This window comes from Sceloporus occidentalis, unplaced genomic scaffold (assembly GCF_023333645.1).
Source record: "Sceloporus occidentalis isolate IW3139 unplaced genomic scaffold, rSceOcc1.0.p SCAF_1, whole genome shotgun sequence".
Classification (NCBI taxonomy): domain Eukaryota; kingdom Metazoa; phylum Chordata; class Lepidosauria; order Squamata; family Phrynosomatidae; genus Sceloporus; species Sceloporus occidentalis.
In genome coordinates this window covers 256,734,897-256,759,676 of record NW_028316981.1, presented here as the reverse complement: position 1 = coordinate 256,759,676, position 24,780 = coordinate 256,734,897, and the positions used below count along the sequence as shown (strand labels likewise).

The following is a 24,780-nucleotide window of genomic DNA, read 5'->3' as shown; positions in this document are numbered from 1 at the left end:
GCAATGTAAGAGACATTTTTACCATGTTTTAGCCCAGCAGGCTATTTCATGTGTAAGAGATCTTTTTTTTTTTTTTGCAACAAGAGGTGACCCAAAAGTCAACTTTCCATTCATTTCTTGTTAGAAAACAGGACTCCATTGGGCCTATAATAGCCCAGGGAGGGGGCGGGGGAATATGGCAAAATTGCCTCCATGACCCGTACAGGCAATATTTTGGACCCTGGGGGACATAAAAAGGGCCACAGAGGTCACAAGGAGCCTGCAGGCTGCACTGTTCCCACTTGGACTTAACAGAATCACTGATAAGGAGACTCAAAATGATGTTTGTTCAAGGCCTTCCCAGCCACAGCAAATCCGATTAGGTACAACTGGGTTAGATAAATCTATGGTTTTGCTCAGAACAATGAAGCCTAATAAATTTGTATGTCTATGGCGGACACCCGTTTGATTTCTTTATTTTGGGGGGAAAAAAACCACAAAAATATTTTGAACTTAATTCTTTAATATACATAATAAACATCTTATATAAATACTGCCATACTAGTTACAGCACAGAAATAGAAATGCACCACAATCCTCACAGTCTTTCAGTTTAGGCATCACCTTGATGGCCAAAAGCAATTTCTTTACCTTCAGCAGAATTGTGGTCACTTGTGCCAGCAAGTGAATTTTAAAACATCTGTTCAAATCATCTAAGCACACTGACAATTAAAAAAAAGTCACTGCAAAACTGTCAGAAGATCATATCTTACTGAAGCTCTCAAATGAATTACAGTGGTACCCCGGGATACGAATGCGCCGCCTTACGAAATTCCCGGGTTACGAAAAAAAATTATTAAAAAAAACTGTTCCGCGTTACGAAAGTTTTTTCGGGTTACGAAAAAACTTTTGGTGCTTTTCGGCGCGATTTCACACCAAATCGCGGCTTTTCCCCATTAGCGCCTATGGCAATTCGGCTTGCGAAAGTCTTCCGGGTTACGAAAAGGGCAGCGGAACGAATTAATTTCGTAACCCGGGGGACCACTGTATTTCAAGGCCATTAATAAGAGTCCAGAAAATAAGTTTCCTGAGAATAGCTTCATAAATACTACAATAAAACTGTTCTAAAAAAATGTTGACTCAACTTTTGAATGCCATCCAGTTGAAGGTAAGCACTGTGAAGCCCCACTGAAAGAGAATGCTTTTACAAACTGAAACTTGACAGCTTTGTACTTGTAATAACTACACTGATTTTTTTGTATATATTTCACATGCTTGACTATTTTAGCTGCAACAATAGGTATTGCTGCTGCTAATAATAATATACAATTTGATACAATATATCTAATGGAATGTTACTCTTGTCTCTTAAGGATTAAAACCAAGGTTATGTATGGAAGCAGGATTACCAGGTTCTCTCCATCAAGGTTTTTACTACTGAAAATAGTTTGTTGAAACAGAGACAGGGGGTTCACTTCAAACTTTAGAGGAGATCATCAGCATGCCAAACCAGCCTTTAAAATAACTCCAGCACTTTGGATAACTCCTGTAATGTCAACTTCAAACTAAAACCTGGAATGTATTTACTACCTCACTGGCATAGAAGTCATTCGCCAGTGTTGCCTTATGAAACAAGACCTCCTGGATCAGCATTTCGACGCAACTGAGAGCAAACAAAAAAATGAACATTTATTTGCATATTTAAATATGTCCAGCCCTTTAAAAAGAAAACACACAGAGAGAGTGCATGGTTGCTCCTCACTCATATAGGCCCAGCCCTATGTATGGGAGCTAAATATGGGACCCCCACTGTGTTCAATGGAGCTTCTTACTCACTAAGAAGCTACTCTTTCTTCCTACTGCTTGCTTTTATTTCAAAGTGAAACTAGAACCTGGAAATGTTACCTTTTGGGGGGGGGGGGGGTATAGCACTGCTAGGGCATTCTTGGAACTGTAGTCCCAAAAGTAACATTCCCAAACTCAGAGATACTGAGTAGAGCAGGAACTATTTTCTGATTTTTCTTGATCCATCTTCTAGAAGAGGCAAATGCAACAATGACCATGTTATATGTCATTTCTCCTGCAGTATACCCTCCCCAATAACAATTTTAGAGACGTACCATTGCTGGGTTGAGACTGAGATCATCGTTATGTTAGAAGGAAAGCTAATTCTCAGATATTGTTTCTATAAACCTAAGAGAAGGACGCCTTATTAAGGAACCAGAAATCCAGTCCTAGCAACAATAAACTGAGAAATTCTACATCTTGAACTGTGAGGTATTCTAACACTGTTACAGGCATGATTGAACAAATGTAAAATAGCTACTGCTCCCATCTAGCATAGGTGTGGAGAACTGAAAGTCCTCCAAAGGTTTGTAGAATCACAAGAATCACAGTTTCCATTACCCCTGACCCTTAGTAATGTTGCCTGGGTTTGCTGGGAAACAACGTATTTTGAAAGCCACAGTCTATCCCTCACAGTCACTCTAGCTCAATCTCAGCTCATTCCTTTTGACCTGAAGGACTACAACACACAGTTTGTAGTTTTTGTCAGGACCATGTGGCGCACATGGCCTTGAAATGACATGGATGTGGCCACTAGGTGGAACTGGAGCAGAGGTAACTACAATTCAAGTGGCAGGTGTGTATGAGTCAGCATTTGGAAGCTGTGCATCATGGGACATTGATGCAACATGCAAGTAGATGAAGTGAGTCAAGGGGTGCATCATGGGAAATGGTATGATGCAACCTGCCCTGGGGATGAAACCAGCAAGGTTTCATTGGTGGCAAGACACCACATGACTTCACAGAAGACCACCTATATAAGAGAGAAGGTGACCAGCTCCGTTGTTGGGTTGTTGTGGTCGGTAACTGGCGTAGCACTTTGTCTATTTGTATATAGAGGTGTGAGTATCCAGATGGCTGTTTGGTGCAATCCTGTAAATAGTTTGGAACAAGTGAATTAAAGCCCTCTTGTTTGAGTGAGAGCCGTGTTGTCCAGCAGTGTTTATTTCTGCAAGCCAGGAGCTCAAGGCTGAAGCCTGTGTGGGAGGAATTTTTCTTTCTCTGCCTGAAGCCTTGGCAGACGTCTCTCCAAGAGCCTTCTCATGGCGTCCTGCCTGGGACACAGTGCGTCTCTCTATGCCCCAACAGTTTTGTGTGTGTGTGTGCACATGTGCCTTCAGGTCATTTGTCAATTTACGGCAACCCAAAACATTTCATAGGGTTTTCTTAGGCAAGGAATACTCAGAGATGGGTTTGCTGGTTTCTCGTCAGAAATATAACCTAGGATTTGTTGGCAGTCTCCTGTCCAAGTACAAACTAAGGATGCCCCTGTGTAGCTTCCAAGATCATATGGGATCTTGTGCCTTTAGAGTATATAGGCCCATTTATAGTTAATCAGGGCATTTTGCCATAGATCAGATTTACTTTGGAAGCAATGGTTTCTGAATATATCTTGAAAAGATGTTACTATTTTACTGCAGTTTGCCATTTACAATCTGTTACCTGAGTTTAATCAAAAGCGTTCACTTTGTATTTGCTATGGAGCAAGCCCACGCTAAAAGCACACTTGCATCACTCCAGGGGGAAGGAGGCCATTTTAATTCTATTCCCTAATCCCAGACAACCAAGGCACAAATCTATATCCAGCTTTCTAATTTTTGTACCACTATGCCTAATAAAAACTTCTGGAGAGCTCAAAAGCTCATGTTCCTTCTGCCCCACTCTGTAGTACTTTAAAAGTCCTAATATGAGTAATATGATATTGCAGCTCATCCCTGCTGTTGTAATTCTTTGGCAACACTGCCATTGGGGAAATTAAGGTGTGAGGGGGGTCAGTCCTCACACCATAATAATATGTATGTTTCTCTTTCTCTCACACACCCACACTTATAGATTTTAGTGTTTTAAAAGTTCACATACATAGCCATAAAACTGCTCCATGACCCTCTTCAACTTCATAAAGTTGAAAATTTTAACATTAGGACTCTGGCTATTTATGTATACCAACATTCTCTTTCTATTCTTCTCATCTCCCTCACAAAAAAGAAATGCACACATGCTTCATAAATCCTTCCCACAAATGGATCTTTAGACTCTCTCTGAAGTAAATAGACATTCATATTGTTTAGTCAAGTGATGTCTTGTTTAGTCAAGTGATTTTATTTCAGTCCAATTTCATGTAAAATAGAATTCTAGTCTTTCTACTAGAACAGTCACCACCACAGGATATGCTGGGAAGGGCTCCAGCGACTGAGAAGGGTATTACAAGACTCCAACCGTATTCCCTGTTCTGTTTGAAAACTGGAGCAAGCACTGAGGGCTATGAGGTGATCCTATCTATATTCCAGTTGCATGTGCTATGGATGACAGCTGCATGGTGTGGAAGCCTCTTCCTATTCCTATTTAATGAAGGACACTAATTTGCTTTACAGTATGATTGCAAATAAAAGAATCTCAACTTCTGTCTCAACAGCATTCACTTTAAATCCTAGCAATCAATGTTTACAAGCACAATCCATTTTGGCAAACTCTACAGAGCAGTGCATATAAGTTTCTTTGTTTTCTACCTGAAAATTGCTACTTGTATACTCCCCTCGATCAAGGGTCCTGAACTGTTCAAAAAGCACAACCTCAAGTTAGTCCGAGGAAATTTTCAAACATATTTTGCCACCCACTCCTGCTCTGGGATAAAAGTGAAGCCTATTTCACACCCCATATACACTTCAGTATGAAAACATGGCGTACGAGTGCAATATTTTTTAAATTCTTTTGCAAACATCAGCATTTGATCCTGAAATGTATAGTTCACAAAGGTATTTTATATTCCTATAATAAATGTAACATTCAGAAATTATCAAATGAAGGAGAAATTTTAACAATTCAAAAGTTCAATTATACAAACTCTGTATAATGCTCAAGATCCTAAATAAGCATCCTAAATGCAGATTTCTTTGTAACTTTAAAATTAACAATATATTTTAACTAAATTGAAAATTACTGAATGTATCAAGATCATCAAAACTTTTGTGCTCATTCAGCTTTTTGCAACACTAGACTTCATCTGTGTCATTTGTTTCCTAAGACTGTGAACATACCTGTATCCTAATCCAGATAAAATCACCAGTAACAACACATGTGCAGCCCAAGGCAGCAGCTGATAGTACACATTCCTGTGTATAGTGCAATGCAGGGGAATATGTGCATCCAGCAGCTTGGAACAATTACTTTTTGGACTCTACTGGAGGTGCTAAGAGTCACAAAAAGTAACTTTGGCAGCCTCTGACCATTTACCCACATTGTGGATGTCTCACAATGTATGAATCTTGTAAGTAAGTGGACATGAAGATGTGGTCGTCAATTAAAGACCCCAATCCAGCAAGGGAATCTGTAAAAGCTATCAGCCCTGCTGACCCAGAATGCATGTCCATTGACAGATCATCAAGATTGAGCCATAGGCCAGTTCGTTTTGAATTTAAGCCAAAGTATTTGGCTGACCACTGTGGGAAACAGGATGCTAAGGCAGCTGGGTCATTTTTCTGATCCAGCAGGGCTCATTTTGACATGAATAAAATGAAAACACGACTCTGCTACTTCAGCTTAAAAAGGGTATGGATTTTAGAAAAACAGTAATGAACACCTTAATCATCCATCTGGGCATGTGCATTTCCCAGGCATTCTCTGGGACCATCATGTGGTTTTATTTTTCAGGACTACAATCCAAATGGGGAAAACAGACTTGCCAAGAAATTAGTCCCATGGAAGTGGAACTCAACAAGTCTTACATCAGAGCAAACATTTCCAACTGGCCTGTGCAAATGGGACTACTGGCACCAATATGGAATACATGAAATATCTTCATGCAGGAAACTTCCAATCAAACATCCATTTCAAAAAGAGATTAGAAAAAGTTACTGTTTTGGATCTGAGGTCCAAAAATTATTTCTCCTAAACTCTAGTTTGAAATAGCTACAGTGTGGAGCAGAACAGGATCTACAGTATGGAGCAGAACAAGGGATCACACAGAGCTGAAATATTCATGCTTTCAGAGCTTTCCTGAGATCAGAATAAAAGTTAGTTAGTGTACTAGCCATAGCTGTGTCCACTGCAGACTGGGGGAGCATTCCACGCAGATCCGTCTGGATAAAGCCAATCAAAAGGCTGTGTCTAGGATTGTCCTTGAGTGGAAAACAGAACCAGCCACAGGGGTGGTTAAAACCTCTGACAAAATTCGGTCTTACTTCGCCATAATCCAGGCTGATACCTGTTTTAAAATGAAACACTATCATGAGTTGGAACTCTCACATAAAAAATACACCTGCTTCTGTCCACACGGCAGATTTTTTAAAATTTCACTAGGCTTAACGTTCAAATACTGGACAAACCCACCCCACAAGCAAAGACAACCAGCAATTTCAGCAGCAACTGATGCAGGAAGAGGACCTGTAGGAACTGGTAGGTCTCTTGCAGGTGCAAAACCAGTTCTGCCGGCCTGATAGCTTTGCCAACTTTTCAAATTGCCCCTGTTGCTGCTTAAGATGCAGATGTGGTGGACTACACAAACTGGGGCTTTTGTTATTAAATCATTTGGTAATCCTGAGTCCCAAGAAGTTCCTTCATTAACTGAATAATCATTTACAAAGATACATAGACACAAGTTCTCTTGAGTTCAAGATGGTTTAATTCCAAGTTAAGTGAGTATAGAATTGCAGATTAGGGGTATTTTGTTCTTGTTTTCCCTCATTCTCTCTCTTGCTATCTCACATCTTGGAGATTGTCAATCTCCTCCAAACCATCCTTCTTCAATAACAAAGTTTGGAGAAGGAGATCTTTTAAGTCAATGTTTAATCTTATATTTTAATTCTATCTTTACCCTATTCAATCTCTCAAGCAGAATGTAGGTTTGGATTTCCCACCTAAGTAGCATTAACATCAAAGGCAGAATTCTCTCTTCTTCCATCAAAGTAGCTGCTGCAATGGGAAAAGTGGTACCTGCCCAAATCGCCAGTTCAATATTTTACAAAAGGCACGGGATCCATGTTGCAGAGAAAAGCTGGCAAACTGGTCTCATACCTAAAATATCTTGCTTGCCACAATAGCCCAAACAATGCAGTCTAATAACTATAAGTAAATTTTCCTTTACTCTAAGTGACTTTTGTGTAGCACTTTCAATTTGCTGAGAATAGAATATTCTTCATGAAATTAACTTTGAGAACACCAGTGACAACAATCCAATCATCTGTTGCAAACAAGAATCTATCAGCCATTTTCAGAAGATTATTGGCAAATTATACAGCAGGAACCCATGGACTACTGGGGGAATCAGGAATATACTTTAGGGGGTCCATGAAATGGAAGCAATTTTTTTTCTTTAATTTTTCAGTTTTACTTAGGATTCTTCATGACACAGTGACTTTTGAGGGCAGAATCTAGTCTTTTCATATGTTCTTTGTATTGGTTTTACTAGAGACTAGTCTATGGCGGGTTATAGACCACCGCTTTGAGGCGGTCTGCCGCCGCTGCTGTTTGCTCCGTGCGGGAGCCGCAGCAGCCACACCGCGCGGCTCCCGCACGGACCGAAGCTCCAAAATGGAGCTTCTTCTTGCGGCGCCTCTGTGACGTCGCGAGGCGCCAGGGGCGCATTCGCGACGTCACAGACACCGCGACACGTTCGGACGCACAGCGTCTGATACGTAAAGATGACGCCGGCCGTGTGGAACGGCCGGCGCCATATTTTACAGACAGAGTCCGTATTAGAGCCAGGGGCATCTAGAAGAGATGCCCCTTTTTTAAAATGGGACGTCCTGCGGACATCCCAAGTGCCGGTCTGTAACCAGCCATAGTGACAGAAATCAATTTACTATAATGCAATAAAGTTAACTAAATAAAATCTTGTGTGTATATGTTTATGTGTATAGTTTTCTGGAGAAAAGGGATCATTATTTTTTTCAAAGGGGTCCATAACAACAAAAAAAAGTTAAGAATCTTAACAGAACTGTTGGATGTCAAAAGATGGTTAATGAGAGATTACCACACGAGAGAAGCCCATCTTCATAGTCTGTTGTGCAGGAGAAGTCAATGAACTCTCTTGGTGCAATGATGTTCCACAACTGACCAGCAGTGGTATAACGCATTAGACAGCAACTCTGCAAAGTGATCAGAAAATGCTACTTGTGTTTACAGCCATACCAGACATTGTACAAACTATTCCTTTAGTTGTCATGGTTTGTGTCTCTTTAGAATATATTTTCTAAAAATGCTCTCAACCCCAAAATGATTTTTGGATCAGGAAATTGGGACATTTGTGGTGGAAACAGCACAAGAAGAGGGAGAATGAAGCCTCCCTCTCTCTGGTCCCAATCTTGATTGAAGTCTGCTGTAATTATTAATTCAAGTCAATGTAGGCAAAATAAACATGCCATCAAGCATTTTTGTCTCATCTAGCTTGATTATCTAAAGCACCTTCAATTATTTGTTATTAGAATTAAGCCACTACAGTGTAGCTCTAATCCACTGGTCCCCAAACTGTGCTCTTTAAGGGATTTTGGACTTCCCAGAATCCCAGACTATTGGCTAATATGGCTGAGGCTTCTGGGAGCTGAAGTCCAAAATCTCTTTAAGGGCACAGTTTGGGGACCACTGCTCTAATTCACCCTTCTACTTTCCCATCAAAAGGATATATTGGTACATGGCTGATGAGGATTCAACTGAACCCCACTCCAACTCCATCCCACCCCCTCCCCAACCTACATAAAATATCTAGGTCTGCAACTGGAGAAAAATCCACTTTCCTACAAATGTTCATGATTAACCAAACTTGCTAAGACAAATAATCTGAACTCTGTTAAATAAGAAACATCTGTAAGAAAGCTCATTTTAGATTCATGTATAAGCGTTAAATGCAGCATGCAACAAAAAGTCTCTTTTTAAAATGGATTAAAGTTACATGGGTCATAATTAAGTATGCCTGGCAAGTATAAAAAGCCATAACTGTTGAAGAATCGGCAGGCTATTTGGGGGTTGGGGAGGGGGAGTCCTTTGTTCATGTTCCAGGACTCATTAAGAAGCTGTGCTGAAACCAGGACAGTCCTGCTGAGGGTCACTCCTTGCCCAAGCAATGAGACTTTGAACATTGTGACACGCTTGCAGCTCATCAATCCCTGTTCAGAAGAAATATTCAGTTCACCACATTAAAGTGCAAAGCTGCAACCTCTGCAAGGTTTTTAGTAACTGTATGTGTGTGTGTATCTCAAAAGAATATATGCTTTGTGTTAAAGGCAGCAGTGAGGAACCCTCCAGATAGCTAGATTCCAGCTGCCATCAACTCCAGCCAGTATGGCCATCAGGGAGTTGTAATTCACCTGTTTTAGGAGAATCGGGAGGATCTAGCTAGAGTTTTAAGCTCCATCAGTCACAATGGGAGTGAGATAAGCTTAGCTCTCTAAGTGAGGTAAAAAAATGTTAAACTGTTTAAATTTAAGTGGCTCAGGATACACTGAAACTAGTGCTTAAAATTACTGAGGCCTGTTACAGACTGCCAAAATAAAGCTGCTTCGGGTCTCTTTGGAGGTATGCTGTTTAAATGATGCATGCATCCTAAGAATCCGAAAGCTGCACCAAAGCTGCACTCCAGTGCTTAGGAATGGAGTGTGGCTTTGGCACAACCTCCGGACTCTTAGGACCCATGCATCATTTAAATAGCATACCTCCAAAGAGACCCGAAGCAGCTTTATTTTGGCAGTCTGTAACAGGCCTGAGTCTTGACTGAATCATTACAAAATATTTCAGTTCCCCTAGAAGCAAGAGCTTTACTGAAGAATGCCAAAGCCACGGTTATTTTGCTGTTTCAGTATCCCAGTGAGTCCTGTTATTAGAACTCTTGTTAGTGCACCAGACATTTGAGCCCTTAATGCTTGTGTACAAGAATACAAATTGTGCAGCCCACATGATGTTGTTTAATCTCATCTCTCAGCATTTCTCACCATTGGTTGTGATAGCTAAGCTTGCTTGTAGCTGCATTCCAACAATATCCCCGCTCCTCCCTCTTCCACCCCGCCTCTTATTATTTTTCTCATCCATGGATTGTTTATTAATTTTGATGTATTGTTATGTATATTTTAACCATGTTTTATTGTTTAATTTTATACTTGGGAGGGAGGGTTGGGCTGGGGTCTTGTGGAGCTTGTTGTTTTTACTGTTGTGTATTGTATAAACTTTGTTGTTACCCACCTCTATCCCTAAAACGGAAGAGGCAGGATATAAATAAATATTTTATTATTATTAAACAATTCAGGACAAATGCCTCATGGATGGAAGAACGAGCATTGTTTTTCCAATCCATAAGAAAGGAGACAGGAATGATCCACAAAACTACCGGCCAATCAGCTTACTTGATATTACTTCAAAGCTATATGCTCAACACTTGCTTTGCAAGTTAACGGACTGGCTACAAAATAAGCAAGTCATATATGAAGAACAGGCAGGATTCAGAAGTGGATACAGCACTATAGATCAGTGTTTTACATTAAGCCATGTTGTAAGGAAGTACACCAAGGAAAATAAGAAACATGTCTATGCAGCTTTCATTGATCTTACAGCTGCTTTCGATTCTATTAACAGAAATAGATTATGGGGAAAGCTACAAATCTTAGGGATTGATATCAGACTTTTAAGATTGATACGGGAACTATATAGCCATACAGAAATGAGGGTTAGAGTCAGTTTAAATGGTTCCCTGACAGAACTCTTAAAAACAACCCGAGGAGTGAAACAGGGATGCCTTCTGGCACCTACCCTCTTTAACATCTATATGAATGATCTGGTATCTTTCTTATCTTCAGCTGATTCTCCCTTCCCTGGTTATCATGTATGCAGATGATTTAGTGCTCATTTCCCTATCTCATTTAGGTCTCAAAAACCTATTGAATGCTTTCAGTATCTATTGTCATCAAGAACACTTGTCAATAAACTACTCCAAAACCAAGGTAATGGTATTTGGCAGAAACTCTCCAAAGCACAAATGGATCCTAGACCAACATAACATAGAACAAACCCAACTATTCAGATATCTGGGCATAGTTTTCAGGAAGTCCCTTTCTTGGAAAAACCAAAGGGAGGCAGTATAACTGAAAGCTGACAAAAGAGTCAAAGCCTTGTTGAAATTCTATTACAACCAGGGAGGCCAGTTGATTGAACCTGCCTTAAAAATGTTCAGCAGCAAAGTCATTGCCCAGATGCTTTATGGTGCAGAAATATGGGGATCAGATATCAACGCTGGCAAAGCCTTAGAAATATTACAAAACAAATTTCTCCGAAAGCTCTGTACTTTACCAAATGGAACTCCTGCACATTTTTTGCGCACTGAATTTGGATGCCCATCAGCTAAAACAAGAATATATTTTACACAGATAAGATATTTTAAACATATTGATACCTTATCAACTAATCGTCTCCCAGCATTGTGTTACTTGGAAATGTGCGACAACCAGTTCTGGAAATTTTCAAATTCTTTTACAAAAATATAACTTTTCTGAGTTGAACGCTGTTATTAGCATGGATAAGAGGCAATTAAGAGAATTCCTTTTTTGGGCTGATTCAAGAAAAGATCTGCAATCAATTAGGACTCCACAATTTTCCTTTTGGTTCTCTTTTTTGAAGATTGAACATTTTAGAGCCAGATATTTGACTAAACTCAAGTTGCCTACTTTAAGAATTGCCTTCACTGAACTATGACTTCAATTAATGACTACTGCAGTTCTAGACGGATGCTACAACAAAGTGCTTTTTGAGAACAGACTATGCATCTGCAGTCAGCCTCAGGTGGAGGATAGTGTTCACTACTTGTAAATTTGTCCATTGTACAGCAACCCTAGAAAGAAATTTTTAACACCCTTGGTGATAAACAAAAGTGGGAGCTCTACTCTTAATTCGGTCCAATTCCTTTTGAGTGACACCAATGACTATGTAACACATAGAGTGGCTCTTTTTGCCATGGCTGCAAAAAAGATTAGAGAGAGTTAAATAAAATCGCCATAAATTGCCAGGAAGACGCTAAGTATTAATTAGATTTTATGACTATATTATATATGTTTACTAATATCCAGGAAAGGTGTCTCTTTTTCCTTTTGTCCTTTTTAACAGTTAACTATTTTTACCTGCACATTAAATGTTGGGACATTTTTTGTCCTTTGTATTCTGTGCCTTTTGTTTTAAATGTTAAATGTTTTATGCTTTTTGATAAGCTCATTTTGTCATGGCCTTCAGCTAGTACAATAAATGTTAACTTGAAACTTATTATTATTATTATTATCTGGAAAGTCATGTTGATTCCCATCCCTGCTTTAGGACAAGGTAGCAGGGAATGTTGCTCAGAGGATTATGTACAAAGCATGTACATGCATGGGCATATATGTTAATTTTTTTTACTGTCCATTAGAAGTTAAAACATTGTAAGTGCTATACCAAAGACTCAATTAATAAATCAACAGAACTCCTAGCTATGAACACATGATGGGCAAAGCATTACCTTTTCAAACTCATCAACAATTTCCATTGTGGTCATCAGACTGTCCCAGTGTAGTCGATAAGGTCCAGGGCGGATATGATCTACTATTCTGTTGGTAACATCTTCTACAATTCCTTGTGTTTTGTAGCTATAGAACCAGATTTAGCACAATGAAAATGTTATGACTTTTAAATTTTTTTCATTGACCTGAAGTAAGAGAGCTCAAATATGTAAGTCACAGAATCACAGATTTGGAAGAGACCATAAGGACCATTCAGTCCAACTCCCTGCCATGCAGGAAGTTGCAATCAAAACCAAAGAAGGAGACTCTACCACACTTCAAGGCAGTGTATTCCACTTTCAAAAAGCTCTTACCATCAGAAAGTTCTTCCTGAAGTTTAGTTAGAAGCTACTTTCTGGTAGTTTGGATCCATGTCCTAGTCTCTGGAGCAGCAGAAAACAAGCTTGCTTCTTCAAAATGACATCCTTTCAAATATTTAAACATGGCTATCATATCACCATTTAATCTTCTCTTCGCCAGGCTAAACTTACCCCGCTACCTAAGTCATTCCTAATAAGGCATGGTTTCCAGATCTTTCACCATTCTGGTCATTCACCTTGGGACATGCTTCAACTTGTCATTATAATTTTGTTATTAGCACAACCTAGAAATTTGGGAGCATTATCCTCCTTGTCAACTCTGATGCACTTTCTCTCAGATTAAACAATCTCCTTCTTTCAAAGCAAAAGATTATTCTCTATGAACAGTGACAGCAAGATGTCACATTGCATTCCACTTATTTGCTCTGAATCAAAGGGCAGGAATTTATTCTCTCAGAGTTTTTTTTTTTTAATTCACTTTAATTTTTAAAGTCTCCAAAATTATTCCACCAAAGGAATGATAGTATAAGGTCTACTCAGCCACAGAGAATGGCAAGAATAACACACAACTAAAAGAATGTCCCTACCCTTTAAGGAATTAGATGGAATAAAGGCCATGCAACTTGCCATCAAGTTGCCTTATGGGCACTAATTAGCCCCCAGTTGAGTGTAAGACTTCTGTATTTGTATTCTATAGGATGTCACCATGGCAGTTAAAGAGGAATCATAGTGCCGTAATTGTATATTGTGTAAAGACCTCTGATTTTTAAGACTTATTTAAAAACAGTCAGGGAGGGAGCTATGTGCACATTGGCTAAGATCCTATTGAACAGTTGCTCTTGTGGTCTTCTCCAACTCTATGATTCTACCAACAATAGTTAGGAAGATTAGTTCACTAAAGATATGATCCACCAAGTCTGTCCACACAAACTCTGTTAAAATGAATGGGAACCACACAAGAATACAAAAATTATTGAAGGTCCTCAATATTTAGTGATGAAAATGTTAATATTGTGCCACATACATTATTGGTTCAATATTAGCAGTACTGTGGTGCCAATTATGTCTGCTCAGCCTCTAGAGCAGTGATTTCCAAATTTGGGTTCCCAGATGCTGGTGATCTACAACTCCCAGAATCCTTAACCATTGGCTAAAGTGGCTGTAGCTTCTGGAAGTTGAAGTTCAAGAACGGTGGACCAAGGCCTGAATCCAACCATTAAACCCAGCTAAAGTAGAATCGCTGAATTAATAAGAACATAGCAATACTTATGTACCATTTATTCAGTGAGTTTATTAGATTTAAGCTTGAATCGCTATGAGAAAAAACAGGTAGAGAATATTAGACTGAACTGTGGACAGTTGTTGGCCAAAAGCATCCAGCACTGGAGGTCATAGTGTCTAAGGACAGCATGCACTAAGGAAAGAGCCACTGCTGCTACAATTTGGTAACACACAAGCACAAATACAAACACAAACAGATACACCTATCTAGCAGAAATTATATTTATAAAATAGTAACTTACAGACACCCACTGAATTCTTCTGAAGGTTTACGCCAAACTGTTGTATCCTTCTGTAGAAGAAAATTAAGAATCATGGTTTTTACACTCCATTAACATTTATCAATCATTATTTACTCCTTTGAAAATGAAAATAAAATGAAGATGTCATAAAATACATTTTAAACAACAGGCCTACCAGAAGGAAATTTTCAGATAATACACATCTTTTAGAAGCTGATTAAGCACACAAACATTACTTCAACTGTCATTTTTTAAAAATAAATAAATTTTAAAATAAATCCATTTATCTTTCTTCACTCACTAACCAACTGAAGACACAAGTATATTGAATATAGGTTTGTGTATGTCCTTACAGACTGTTGAGTCCAGTGGTCCCAACATTTTCTGTGCTGCAGACACCTAGGAAATGTTTGATTAATGTTCACACCCCCACAAAAGTATTGTCACATTTGAAGACAAAGAGATCTAATGTCTAATTTTTGTACCACAGTTCTGTACCAGTGCCAGTGTAGGCTTCCAGGACTAATTTGAAGTGCTGGTTGCAACCTTTAGTTATGGAAGCCACATTGAGTCCCATCCTGGGAGAAAGGAGGTATAGTGATACAGTAAATAAAAAATAAATTAAAATAAAATAAAACCCTAAATGGTTTGACACTAAGTTATCTGAAGGACTGTATCCATAAAAAAAAAAGCTTCTAGGCCCCTACGATCAACCACAGATATCCATCTAACATGTCCACCTGTAAGATCCATGAAGGTGGTACACACAAGAGACGGGGTCTTTTCAGTGGAAGCCTCATCCTTATGGAAAGCCAAAATCCTATTGGATCAAATTGCTCACACAACAAAACATAGCACAAGTGGGTTGATATATTTGCTGCTCATACAAGACACCCCAGACACCATTGTGCAAGTAAACAGCCATCTTTGCCAATGGCAATCACTAGCATCTGATGAAGATTTCCCTTCTGCCACTGTTCAATAGGATCTTAGTCAGTGTGCACATTGCTTCCTCTCTGACTGTTTTAAAATAAGCCTTAAAGATCAGAGTCCTTTACACAATATACAATTACGGCACTATGGTTCCACTTTAACTACCATCGTGAAATCCTATAGAATGCCAGATTTGCCTTTTAAGGAGCTATATTTAGAGTTCTCAGCAAAAATGTTCTAGAGTCTCACAAAACTATAACCCCCAAGATTCCACTGGACAGAACCAAATGGAATCATAGGCGCCTTACAGACGGGCCTAAGCGGCGCCGTCGTTGCGCCAGGAATACGCGTGAGGGGCGGTGCTTCCGGACGTGCCTTGCCCCTCGCGCGTATTCCATACGGCAAGATGGCGGCACCCTATACAGACGGACGCGGCCATCTTGACATAACGGACGCTCAGCGTCCGGATGTCTAAACCCGGAAGAGATGTCGCGAGTGCGTGCTTTGGCACTTGTGACGTCTCTTCCGGGTTGCCGGAAGGAGCGCGATTTTCGCGCTCCTTTTTTACAGCGCGGGGGAGTCGCGCGGTTTGGCTGCAGCGGCTTCCCCGCACTGCAACCGGCAGCGGCCCAAGACTGCCCCTTTTGGGTGGTCTGTAACGGGCCATAGTGTGTGAAATGGTCCCTGGGTGTTGCAAACTGCTGTTAGTTAAATGTAAACTCAGCAGTTGTCACTATTCCGGTTTTCCTGTTTTAATTGTTTGAATATTTTAATGTATTGCATTTTATATGTTTTTGTTTCAGCTTTAGATTCTGTGAGTGGTTTTGGGGATATGTCAGCTCAAAATGTAATTCAGAAATATTTTAAATAAATCAACAATAATAGCAAATCAAGACACAAGAGAAAGCATTCCTCCTCAGTCAAGACCATAGGATGAAGCATGTCAACAGCTCTGTCGTCCCAACATCGCAGCTTACTAGTAACAAAGCATCAGTGTTGTGTAAATACCACCGCTACACAGTTGACACAAATACTTAGATGCTAGAAAAACATGCCAGGAAAAATTTGTATTAATATGATAGGATCCAAAACACAGTTCACCTTTTAACTAGGCAGAATTAAATTATTTATTTACTTTGAATTCTGCTTAGAAATGAACCAGTAGCCAGTTTCAACAAGGCTCACATGATCCTTATAACTAACCCTGATCAACAGCTTGGCTGGAACATTTTGAACTTACTGTAGTTTCCAAACAGTTCCCAAAGGCAGCCTCATGCAGAGTGCAATACAGTCGTCCAAACAGGCTATAATTAAGGCATGTGTCACTGGAACCAGATCTGATTTCTCAAGGAACAGATGCAGCTGGTATACTACTTTCAAAGGTGCAAAGGTACTGCTAAGATTAATTTAGAAGAACTCTGCATACCAGGAAAATATTATAATTATGTGAGCTCTTGATTTCCATTCTCAGCCACAGTCAAAGAATCTTTGTCAGGTGTAAAAAAGAATGTACTTCCCTAAACCTTGTCCACCACACCACACACTTTCCTTCAGTGCTCCACATTTTGTGGAAAAATTAGGAATCACTCCCATCTGTTGTCCTATTTTTCTGATCCCATCAAAAGTAAATTTTCAGCTCTGTACTTTGAGCTACAGCATCAACCACCACATGGTTTCTTATCAAAGCAGATGAACCTGCCAAAGTTATGCCACATTAACTTACTGTTTTCTTAGCAATTTTCCACTCACTCTCTTCAATGTTGTAGTACTGGATGACGGTATTTTTTAGCTTTGTAGCCAGAGAACCCACATCAGAAAAGTCTGCCATTCTTTTTTTTATTTCCTATAGAAAAGCAGGAGGCAAAGATTACAAAGGAAGAATTTATTTGTTTTTCTCAGTTTCCTGATAATTGCTCTTACCATGAATGACCTCAACTTATCTCCAGATATGATTCATTTAAAAGGTCCAATGTACCAAGACAGTTTCTTATTGAAGTGTCTTACAATTAAAAGCATCTATACTAACAAAAAAACCCATTTAAAACCACAATGTATTGGCATAGGAAAAGTAGCCCAATTTTGCACATGTTACATATAGATCCTAGCATTCAGGTACCCAAATTTCCATTTGTTGTAGTTATGTGCCTTCAAGTCAGCTCTTACATATGGAGACCCTATCATAGGGTTGTCTTGACAAAATTTATTTAGAAGGAGATTTGCTGTTGTCTTCCCTGAGGATGAGAGAGTGTGACTCATCCAAGGTCACCCAGTGAGTTTCTATGGCTGAGTGGGGATTCGAACTCCAGTCTCCCAGAGTTCTAGTCCAATACTCAAACCACCTCACTAGAGCCCACTCTTAAATAACAGCATGGCTTCAGTCTCATATCCCTCTGTGATATCTGAACAACTAAGCAAATGACAGCCAGGGTGACAGTGTGTGACTCATGAGAATAGGCCAAAAATGACATCAGACCAGATGAGCTAAATCAGAGGAGATTATGAAATGACAGAAGAAAACAAGGAGAGCTGGCTGATCCAATACTTGGAATCCAATACTTTATGCTGATGGTCTACATCAGGCTCCCCCACCCTCAGATATCCTTGCTAAGGGGGAAAAGGCTTGTGGTCCAACACATCTGGAGGATGCAAGAATGGGAAAGCGTAATCTGTCCTTGAGTCAGAACCAGACACCAAAATTGATCCATATTTCTTTGTATTATTATTATTAGTAGTAGTAGTAGTGTATTTATTTATACCCCACCCTTTTCATAACATTGGGACTTGGAGCTGCTTACAAGATTAAAACAGTACAATTAAAACCATAGAAAAGGGTTATATGAAAACAGAATTAAATTAGTAGTATTGCTACATCTCTTAACAACAGAAACTGAAATGTTTTCAGTCAGTCCATCTTTGCAAGACATTTTTCACTTGATGGTTCCTACAAAGATATCACTTCTGCACAGTACAGCCATGTGTACATCACATATACACTGATAGACACACATCCATATGTTTTACAACATGTCTGCTCAGTGCACATGACTATATGCATGTGATTTTCCCAGGTATTATTATTTTCTGCACAGGAAATCACTATGTGCAAAGAAGCCCTTCCTTTCCAGGCCCATAGCGCTGTAAATAGATTGTGTAAATTAATTATTTATGAAGCTGCTTTTACAGTTCCTCCTCAGGAGGGAAATGAAACTGCAGTGGAGGACAAAACAGCAGAGATACAGGCTGCAGACTCAGAAAGGAGAAGCTCTGTTTTTAGGTTGCTTCTGCCAAGTTGGCTATCACTTGACTACGGAAACAGAGCCATCTCAGTGCATGCAGGATTACTTGGAAATAAAACTCATCACTATGAATGGAGCTTAAAGCTAATACAATGTGCCTAAGTAAGAAATCTGCATACATACATTTGCATACAATACAAACATTCTAAAACAAATGCAAGGAAAGAGGAGGAAGAATCTTTTGAGATGAAGCTTGCAATCTGCTATTTTTATAAAGCCGCCTTGAGTCCCTGTACTGAGAGGAAGACAAGATATAAATAAATAAAATAATAATAATGGCCCTTGAGGTTTCTTCCAACTCTATGATTGTATGATTCAATATACTATATTTTAAATTTTTAAAATTATGTGGGACATTTTTTAAAAAATTAATTGACTAAAACAATCAATTAAGCAGTTCAATCCTATTTATCTGAATGTACAAAACTGTCTTCTAGTAATTTATCCAGCTAATTTTTGCTAACCTGAACATAATGCTAAAGATGCTGGTTCAGAAGTAAGTTCTACCAAATTCTGTTAGACCAGTTCTTTAAAACTGCACCATTAGCTCAGCTGCCCAAAGGCCTATTTGATCCAGCACTGTGTTCTCAGGGGGGTGTTGTGTTTGTTATCAGGATCAAAATCTGATAGAAAGTTTGCAGTGATGGCTTCCCTTCTCCTTTTGTGTCGTGTCTTTTTAGACTGTAAGCCTGAGGGCAGGGAACCGTCTAATTAAAGAGAGTGTATGTACAGCGCTGTGTAAATTTACAGCGCTTTATAAATAAAAGTTAATAATAATAATAATAATAATAATAATAATAATAATAATGGCTTCCACGTCAGTGGCATGGTGAATCAAAGCCTGAACTTTGTGCTGGCCAAGGCACTAAACCCATTTTGAAGAGAGGGTTCAGCACCCAAGACAGCAATTCTAAAGTGAAGATAGCACAGATCCTGGATCCCTGTCCCACTTGCCACTGCAAAACAGCACCTTCCTTTCCCATTCCTAGCAACTAGCATTTAGAAGTATAGCGTCTCCAGTACTGAAAGTCAAATAAAACAACAGTCCTGAACAGTAACCACTGACAGCCCTTATTCTGCATGAACAACTTTTACAACATCCATCTTATTTTTTTGTGCTTGCCCTGCACTCACCCTGGCTTAGGTTTCATGGTCTAACTGGCAAGGCAGAAGCAGGGGACAAATAAAAAACAACTGAGAATATTGGTATCTTTTCTCCAAACATGCAATGAAAGGCCTATCGAGGGGAAGCAGTTGTGGGATGGGAATGCAAGAGTCAACCAGGCACCCCAATTTCCCTCTCAGATTTGTCTCTGCCAGGCATCAGGACTCCCTGCAATCTGCAACTTTATTATTTAAAAGCATTGTTATGGTTATTGTTGTTGCTGTGTGCCTTCAAGTTGTTGTATCTCACACTCAAACCACAACACCACTGATGTGTGATGTAGTGGTTTGAGTGTAGGATTAGGCCACTGGGAGTCCAGGGTTTGATTCCTAGTGTGGCCATGAAAACTAATTGGGTGACCTTGGGCATGTCAGACTCTCTGTTATTCAAAGATGTAGCCCTGTTAGTCTGAAGAATCAGTATGTAGAGAGATCTTGTAGTACCTTTGAGACTCGCTAAAAGAAAGGAGTTGGTAGCATGACCAAATGCATCTGAAAAAGTAGACTGAAGTCTAGGAAAGGTCATACTGCCAACTTATTGCTTTCAGTGAGTCTCAAAGGCACTACAAGATCTCTCTACTCTGTTATGATTTTTATTAATGTTTATTTATATAGTGCCATAAATCTCAGCCTCCATTTTGAATTGATTCATTCGTCAATGTGAACCACAAGTAGGTTGTTTTGTTTTATTTTGCAGCAAGAAAATGCGATCGGGACAAATGGAGTGTGAACCACATTCCACTACCAAACCGATCTATTGATTTGGATTGCAATGCAATTTATTTGTAAGTGGGAATGCGGCTGTATTCTATCATACAAATAACCAATATATATATACATATATGTCACCATAAGTAATATTACACTATATAAGGAAGTTTCGTAGAATAAGAATAGCCACAATCCATTGAAGAAGAGCACAACCTCAATATCTATTTTGGGGTTTATCTGCTTATCTGAGTGTCATGAAACCCTGAGAAGGTGCAACACCAGAAGAATATGCAAGAAAAGCAAGCTTTTCATGTGTAATCATGGGGTGGCTTTTCTATGGGAAAACACTTCTATGGGACTGTTCCTTATAATGGTGGGTATTGTGGTCTTAATGTTTGTAATTTTATATTGTTTGTCATTTTATATTGTTAACACACACACACACATATATATATATAAGCTGCTCTGAGAGCCATTAGGGCTGAAGAGCAGGGTATAAATAGTGTATATAAATAAATAAATAAATAATATACAAATACACACACATATATACATATTATACATATATATATATATATATATCAGTATTATATAATATATATTATACACATACACATATATATTATAATATTGATATATATAATGTATATGTGTGTGTGTGTGTGTGTGTGTGTTATTTGTTTGTTTATTTACAGTATTTATACCCTGCTCTTCAGCCCCAAAGGCTCTCAGAGTGGCTTACAGTTTTATATATACACACACACGCGCGCACACACACACACACATATATATATATATTATATTGAAACCAGGACATGTCATGAAATGTATAATCTGACTAACTTTTACTTGTTTTATTGCCATCTGTTTTTTGGAATCTTTCTTTGTGAGCCGCCTTGGGTCCGTTTCTGGGAGAAAGGCGGCCTAGAAATCAAATGCATAAACAGCGCCTTCCCCAGATGTTTGGGACCCCAGCCTCCTCCCTCCTGCTCTCAATGGGAGATGCCACCCTCCCCTTCTGGCCCTGGCTCCCATCATTTCAAGGGTCCTCCTCTCACTTTCAGCCCCCAAGGGAGCCTTGGGAAGACAGGAGCCACCCTCCTGCGGTCATATTTTCCATACTTTCAAAAAAAAAAAACCCGAACTCTGCTCTGGAACACGTTCACACGTGACGCTGAGACCCGTGTCTCCTCACCTGGGTTTCGGTTCCGACGATGCTCCTCTCCCTCTCCCTTTCTCTTCGCCTTCGCCTTCTCCTCTCGCCAGGTCGAGCTACTCATCCCGTCAGCCAATCAGCGCTCGGCCGGCATCCCTCCACCAGCCAATAGCAGGCGCCTTTCCTCCCGGCCTCAGGAGGAAAACCCTGGACGAAGCCACGCCCCCTCCTCATCTTCCTCCTCCTCCTCTTTTCTATATGTCAACTGCGAAACGGACGACAGGAGCTGTGTCCTCATTGGCTGCGGAGGCGGTGAGGTAGGCGGGACGAGGCGCGGCGATTGGCCAATATGAAAATGGAGTGACAAAGTGGGGAAAGAGGGACCAACCCGGGAGGGGAGGGCGGTGACGTCATGTGTTGTTAGGCTCAAATCTGTTCCATGTGGTCAATTGAGTCCTTGAGAAAGACATTAGGGCAGAAGAGGAAACTCCACTGTGACTAGTCTCCTCAGGGGGCATCTACACTGTGGAAATGATGCAGTCTGATAATATTAATATTAATGATCCAGTTTGAGACCGCATTTACTGCCCTGTCTCAGTGCTAGGGATTCCTGGGGATTGTAGCTGGTTGTGGCACCAGAGCTATCTCTGACAGAGGAGGCTAAAAACTACATTTCCCAGAATTCCTTAGCGCTGAGCCAAGGGAGTTATAGCAGTCTCAAACTGGATTATTTCTGCAGTGTGTTTTGGGCCATAGGCCACAGATGATACGGCTTGGCGTGCTGTAGCTCCATCCTCAGCAATCCTGGGGTTTGTAGTTCCACAAGGTCCTTAGCCTTCTCTGCCACAGAGGGCAAAGTGCTTCACCAAACTACAAATCCCAGGATTCTGTAGCATGGAGCCATGGCAGTTAAAGTGGGGTCAAGCCGCATTATTATTTCTACAATGTAGATGCACCCCACAACCAGAGAAGCCCCAGCTCTGAGTTTGCAAGACCTGAGCATGATAAGTTCATGATAAGAGTGACTTGGAAGTCTCTCATTCATAGGGTCACTATAAATCAGGGGTAGGCAACCTTTTTGACCCAGGGGCCGGGTTGCTGTCCCTCAGACAACTGGGGGACCGAAGCCAAAAAATAAATAATTTAAAAATTAAATATATATATAAATAAATAAATAAACCGGGACAAATGTAAGACAAAATTTTCAAATGGAGGACACTTTTTTTAAAAAAAATGGAAGACACGTGAAAAAATTTGCTAATTTTTTAAAAAAATGTTAATATAAATGCATGTTTCTGAGGCTTCTATAGACAATTGCCCCCCTTGCCCACCGCTTGCTCACCCTTGCCCGCCTCCTCCTGATAGGCCAAAGGCCCCTTGCCCTTGCGCGAGAGGCCAAAGGCCCCGGCGGCAAGCGGCGGCAGGACCAGGCTGGGGCCAGTCCCAAGGCCTCGCCGGGCCGCATCTGGCCCACGGGCCATAGGTTGCCTACCCCTGCTATAAATCCAGACCATCCTGAGGGCAATTCACTGCCACAACTCACTGTCATGCAGAAATGATACAGCTTAAAATGTGTGGCACACTGGCTAGAGCTTGGCCCTGTGGTGCTGAAATAAGATAGACCAGAGATGCCCACACTTTGGCTCTCCAGATGTTTTGGACTGCTTGGAATCCCAAAGATGGTTGAGGCTTCTGGAAGCTGAAGACCAAAATACCTGGAGTCCCAGAGTTTGGGAATCACTGAGATAGACTGCGGGAGATCTTGGGAGTTCTAGTATGCAACAAGCCAAGAGAGGCCTTTGGGCAGGGCCTGTCTGTCTCTCCTTGCCTGATCTATCTCACAGGATGTGTGTGTTGTGTGCCTTCAAGTCATTTCTGACTTATGGAGACCCTAAGAAGAACTTATCATAGAGATTTCTTGGCAAGGTTTGTTCAGAGGAGGCTTGCCATTGCCTTCCTCTGAGGCTGAGAGAGTGCAATTCATCCAAGGCCACCCAGTGGGTCTCATGACCAAGCAGTATTCGAACCCTTGCCTCCAGAGTCACAGTCCAACACTCAAACTACTACGCCACGCTATCTCTCACATAGGAGATTATCAGATGGGGAAAACCAGAGGAAAAAAAGGCATACTCCCAGCAAAGTCATGGATCACACTGAAGATTTTCAGATCATGTTGCGCTTACCCAGGACTCAACCCATGAAGATCTAGGAATGGTCCAGCAACAAACCATTCCCCAGTACTTCAGTACGCAGTCTTCTTTGCTGGGAATATTCCTTTTACTCTTGGCTTTCCCCCACCCATCTGATAATCTCCATAGTTGTAATAACAAGGGAAGGAGAAGAACCACTCGTCTGATAATCTCTATAGTTGTAATAACAGGGGAAGGAGAAGAACTGTGCACTTTATCTCTGGTGGAGAAAAAGTGAGATATAATCAATAAATTTTAAAAGTGCAGAAGACTGAGGTGACAGGTGCCATTTCAGAATGCAGATTGAAGGATTCCACTTTTACAGTATTAAAATATATAGAGAGAGGTTCTGTGCCAGGCTTTTGCCTGCTGTGCTTGCCTTTATCATTATTACTATTTAATTAGTTATTGTTATGTAATATTTTATTATTGTTGGTTATTATGCTTGATAACAATTGTTTGTAGCAATTTTTTCACAGAAAATCATGCAAAACTGTACCTGCCCACCCACAGTCCAAACTGTGGCTAGCTAGCCTTAATACTGCAGCCTCTATCGCTTCTTTGTGTTCCATCAGAAGAAACAGTCTTATAAGTTTATCACACTGGGGCTAATTTCTGCATTAAAGAGAGGTTAAAGTTCATTTAAAGCATCCTGCAAATAAAACGAACATGGCGAGTAATTGCGCGAATGATTATCACATGCAATTGCGTGATATCGATAATGCATTGTCGATAGATTCCCAAAAGTAAAAAAAGTGCATTAATGCTTCTTTGTGATGACTTTAATAATAATAATAATAATAATAATGCAACAAAGAAACAAAATGTTATGGCCATCTTGTGTACATGGGTTTGTGGAGGAAAAGAATGTGAAGGATACTGTTTTCTCCAATACAGTAATGCTAATTTCTGCTTTGGAGCGGGGAGAGAAGACAAGATCACA

At 40.1% G+C, this 24,780-nt stretch overlaps 1 protein-coding gene across 1 annotated transcript; it reads right to left on the bottom strand.

Moving 5' to 3' along the window:
- Nucleotides 1-347: 347 nt before the first annotated feature.
- STARD4 (StAR related lipid transfer domain containing 4) lies at nucleotides 348-21,828 on the bottom strand. Its single transcript, XM_089492317.1, has 6 exons — nucleotides 21,688-21,828; nucleotides 17,045-17,164; nucleotides 14,389-14,438; nucleotides 12,506-12,632; nucleotides 8,012-8,126; nucleotides 348-6,244 (listed from the first exon to the last, which is right to left on the bottom strand). The coding sequence occupies exons 2-6, from the start codon at nucleotides 17,147-17,149 to the stop codon at nucleotides 6,018-6,020; spliced, it is 624 nt and encodes a 207-aa protein (XP_089348443.1). The 5' UTR covers nucleotides 17,150-17,164; nucleotides 21,688-21,828; the 3' UTR covers nucleotides 348-6,017.
- Between the last annotated feature and the right edge of the window lie 2,952 nt (nucleotides 21,829-24,780).